Source organism: Primulina huaijiensis, chromosome 7, assembly GCF_012295235.1.
Source record: "Primulina huaijiensis isolate GDHJ02 chromosome 7, ASM1229523v2, whole genome shotgun sequence".
Classification (NCBI taxonomy): Eukaryota; Viridiplantae; Streptophyta; class Magnoliopsida; order Lamiales; family Gesneriaceae; genus Primulina; species Primulina huaijiensis.
In genome coordinates, this window is record NC_133312.1 from 16,187,721 (window position 1) to 16,191,694 (window position 3,974).

The 3,974-nt window shown below is 32.2% G+C and overlaps 1 protein-coding gene across 1 annotated transcript; it reads right to left on the reverse strand.

Moving 5' to 3' along the window:
* Positions 1-1,478: 1,478 nt before the first annotated feature.
* On the reverse strand, positions 1,479-3,144 carry LOC140981419 (uncharacterized). The gene is made up of 3 exons (XM_073447809.1): positions 2,980-3,144; positions 2,738-2,867; positions 1,479-2,307 (listed from the first exon to the last, which is right to left on the reverse strand). The coding sequence occupies exons 1-3, from the start codon at positions 3,113-3,115 to the stop codon at positions 1,572-1,574; spliced, it is 1,002 nt and encodes a 333-aa protein (XP_073303910.1). The 5' UTR covers positions 3,116-3,144; the 3' UTR covers positions 1,479-1,571.
* Between the last annotated feature and the right edge of the window lie 830 nt (positions 3,145-3,974).

Here is a 3,974-nt window from a genome sequence, read left to right on the forward strand (position 1 = left end):
GAAATTATTCAAGTCTAACCGGTTGCAATGTGCTTGGAGTTTCATCGGTTTGAACAAATATTTGATCCGGGTACTTTGTCGGATGATATCTTGAAGCTCGAGCTCAGATAATCTGCTTCTTGACTTTGAACGACTTGAAATGATACAGCGGTCCGAAAACCTGAAAGTACAATTTAAAGAAAAAATGAATCTGAAACAACGTACTCGATGTTGTTTTTTTATCGATCACCAAAAGTTAGGTAAATAAAAATATTCTAACAAAGTGGAACTACAAGATAGTCTCAAAGTAATTGGATCATGAAAATTTCTTATATCTTTTACTATTATACAAAACAAGAGAGTCTCTTGTTAACTTCTTTGATCCAACTTGATTACACCAATATAATTATACATGAATATCTACAAACATAACTGTGAGAGTTTCATATTTAAATACCAAAATATTCATGATAAAAAACTGTCAACTTTCTCCACCTACTCTTACAAACCGTAATGCAGTTTTTTCTCTCACTAAACTCCCTTAATTTCTATTTTTTACGTTTTGTTTTTATTTTTTTAGTCTTCTTCCTTTGAACTGATTTTGAAAATGTTAAAGCACGTGTAGAAAATTTAATTGTGAATTTTTTGTCCAATTTATGCGTAAAAATTTTGTATATACATACATAGTGTGTGCCACAATTACTAAAAGATCTACAATTTTCTTTTTATACAACCTTTTCCCTAAAAAAATAGGCGTGAGTTAGGTTTATAAGGTAGCTCAAACATTACACTCTATAACTTTAAAAATATATATAACTAATTAATTGAGATTAAAACATGAGTAGGTTTCTTGTGAGACGGTCTCACGAATCTTTATCTGTGAGACGAGTCAACCTTACCGATATTCACAATAAAAAATAATACTCTTAGCATAAAAAATAATAATTTTTCATGGATGACCCAAATAAGAGATCCGTCTCACAAAATACGACCCGTGAGACCGTCTCATACAAGTTTTTGTCTTAAAACATATCTCTCGATTTCTTCAGTAGCTTGTGATGCATGTTACCAAATCACACCCAAAGGTCAATGCACACACACACACACACATATATACATTGAAATATTTTAATATTTAACACAACGTGACTTGTGCGTGTTTGTGTGTTCAATAGTTAATTGACGCTTGTTTTATTGGTTAGTCATATCAAAATTCATATTAAATTAATAAGGATCTATCTTCTTCTCTGTCACAGAAAACGACATTAATTTCTACACTGTGACATCTTTCTTTAGTTCTTGGATCTCTGCAAACTAAAATATGTGTAGGGTGTGGGGATTTGTAGCAGAAAACAGTACCTAGAAAGACATAAAAAAAAAAACCCTCAACTTTTCCTTGAAGAAATCCACGACGGAACAAGCTTTTCACAATGTTGTGTCACTAAAAGTTTTTTTTTTCTTTCTTCTGCCCACTTTTTGTTGCATCACAACACAAAATTCCAGAAACTGAAAAGTCTAAATTTATAATAATCTGAATCACACCATGCCCCTTCAAATCTCTCTGATTTGTACTTACTTACAGTCAGATTCAATCAGTAGTAGTAATAGTACATCCCCTTCTCATGTGTCTTGTTGTCATCATTGAACATGAACAAATTACTGTTGCTGTTAATGATCATTTCCTTAATTTCCTCAAGATCATACTCCAACTGAGCCCCATTTTCTACTGCCTTCTGATCAAGATTTGGAGCTGATAAATCCGCTTGAACATCAAGATCAGGACCTCCAGTGATGATCTTTCCGTGATTATGAAGCATGAACTTTTGGTTATCCGCAGAGATGAAACCCTGATTCCAACACCCCATTTCTTCTTGTTTAACTATATGATTATCTTTTCCGTGGCTGATTTGGCTGCAACTTCCATCAGATGAGGAACAGCTTGCTTCATGGTTCACTCCGAACATTAATATGTTGTCATTAACCGGATAATAACACTGCAAATCCATTAAACCCTCCTGGTTTTTCTGACGAAAACAAGAATACTTAGTGCTGTTGTTATTGTAGTTTAAAAGACTTTGAGGAGTTGAAATGGAAGCTTCAGATGTAGCAGATGGGGTGTAAATTAATGAGTTATTATAAAACTGAGACAAGCTCGGTAGAGATTGGAACTGAGATAACAATGGAGCTTGAAGATTGCTTGAAAATGGTGCAATTTTTGCTTGCTGTGAAGGAAGCAATCCCATTATCTTCTTCTTAAGTTTGGTGTTCCAGTAATTCTTGATATCATTATCAGTTCTTCCAGGTAACTGAGCAGCAATTATGGACCACCTGAAATAAATATTTGTGAACAATAAAAGATTTTCCGTGACAAGAAAGTTTCGAGGTTTTGCATAAAGAAGAGGTCACTTTAAAAGTATTCATCGGCAACCTAAAATTTGATATGCATGCATGAAACTGTCTAGAAATGGAAGATTTTCTTGACATTACGTGTAAAATGATCAGCACTTGGGTTCCCACAGACTCTGTGTGTGATATTTCCAAAACCAGGTATTTTTTTTCTTTCTTTTCATCTCTGGACTTATTATTTCTTTCCATATTCAGTTTGAAAATATTTTGGGCTACAGTCATTTGGCACAGGTAACATTTCAAGAAAATTTAGGGATTTGCTCAAAGTAGCTGGTACAAATTTTATCTTAAAAAAGCCAAGAAACACATAAATAAATTAATTATATATGATAAAAGGAGTAGATTTTCCCACCTGCTTCCGATACTGGCATAAAGGGTGCAAATGATTCTGTCTTCTTCATCAGAAAATTCACCATGTTTGATATTTGGTCTCAGATAATTGAGCCACCTTAATCTACAGCTCTTTCCACATCTCTTCAACCCTGATAATTAATTTTTCCCCAATTAATCAATCCATTAAAAATATCCTAAAGAAACAGAAGATGAAAAGAGAAATATAAGTAGTCGTGTATTTTCTAATTATAAACTAAGTACCAGCTTTCTGAGGCAAAGCAATCCAATTCCCAGCAGTTCCATATTTTCCTATGAATTCTCTAAGCTTAGCATCTTCTTCAGGTGACCATGGACCTTTCTTCACATTAGCTTTATCACAGCAAGGAGCCCTTCCCATTCCTCTCTCTTTCTCTTTTTTGAAGAGTAATATTAATTTTATGGATTGTCCGAGAAACTTGTCTCTTTACGTTTATTTATTGAGTTGGTGCAAAACAGTAAAAAGCCAGGACCATGAATAATTTCCTTGATGGACTAAACAAGTCAAAAAGGAGATATATGGGGTTCTTAATTAATTTTTTCTTCAGGAAAAACAGTTAATTTAGATTTCTCACTTTGTCAATTTTTTTTTTCTAATTTGTCAAAGTTTTTTTTTTATACTGTAATTTTGAGGGTTTTAGTACTATTTTACCTAAGTGTTGACATATTATCAATCTTCGATGTCACATCGATATTTTTCAGTGTCATATCAGTATTTTCCGATGACACATCGGCTTTCCGACGAAACGGGACCAAAACCAACAAAAATACAAAGTTACATAATAAACACAACTTTGACAAGTTAGATGACTAAATCATAAAATATTACCAGACTGAATTGATTATTTTCTCATAATTAACTTCATGCCTTGTCTATTCCTTGTATTTCAATATTCGGTTTGATTAAATTTAATTAATAAGCTTAAAATTGATTAGAATGTAGTTGAATTGGTTCGTTGTTAGTCTTGTGAATTAGTCAATTTGTTGGAAAAAAAAGAGTATATTAGACAGCTAGTTTTGATCATGAGTGTGTTATTTATATTCTCTCATTTTGAAACGCACTCTATGAATAAGGAAATATCACATATGTGGATGGAAGTATTTAATTTAATTTTAAAATTATAATAAAATGATTTATATAATTGAGATTTTGAAATACATTAATTTGGTTAGAAAAACAACTCAAAATTAAAATTGAAGAATTTGCAACCTACAAATTA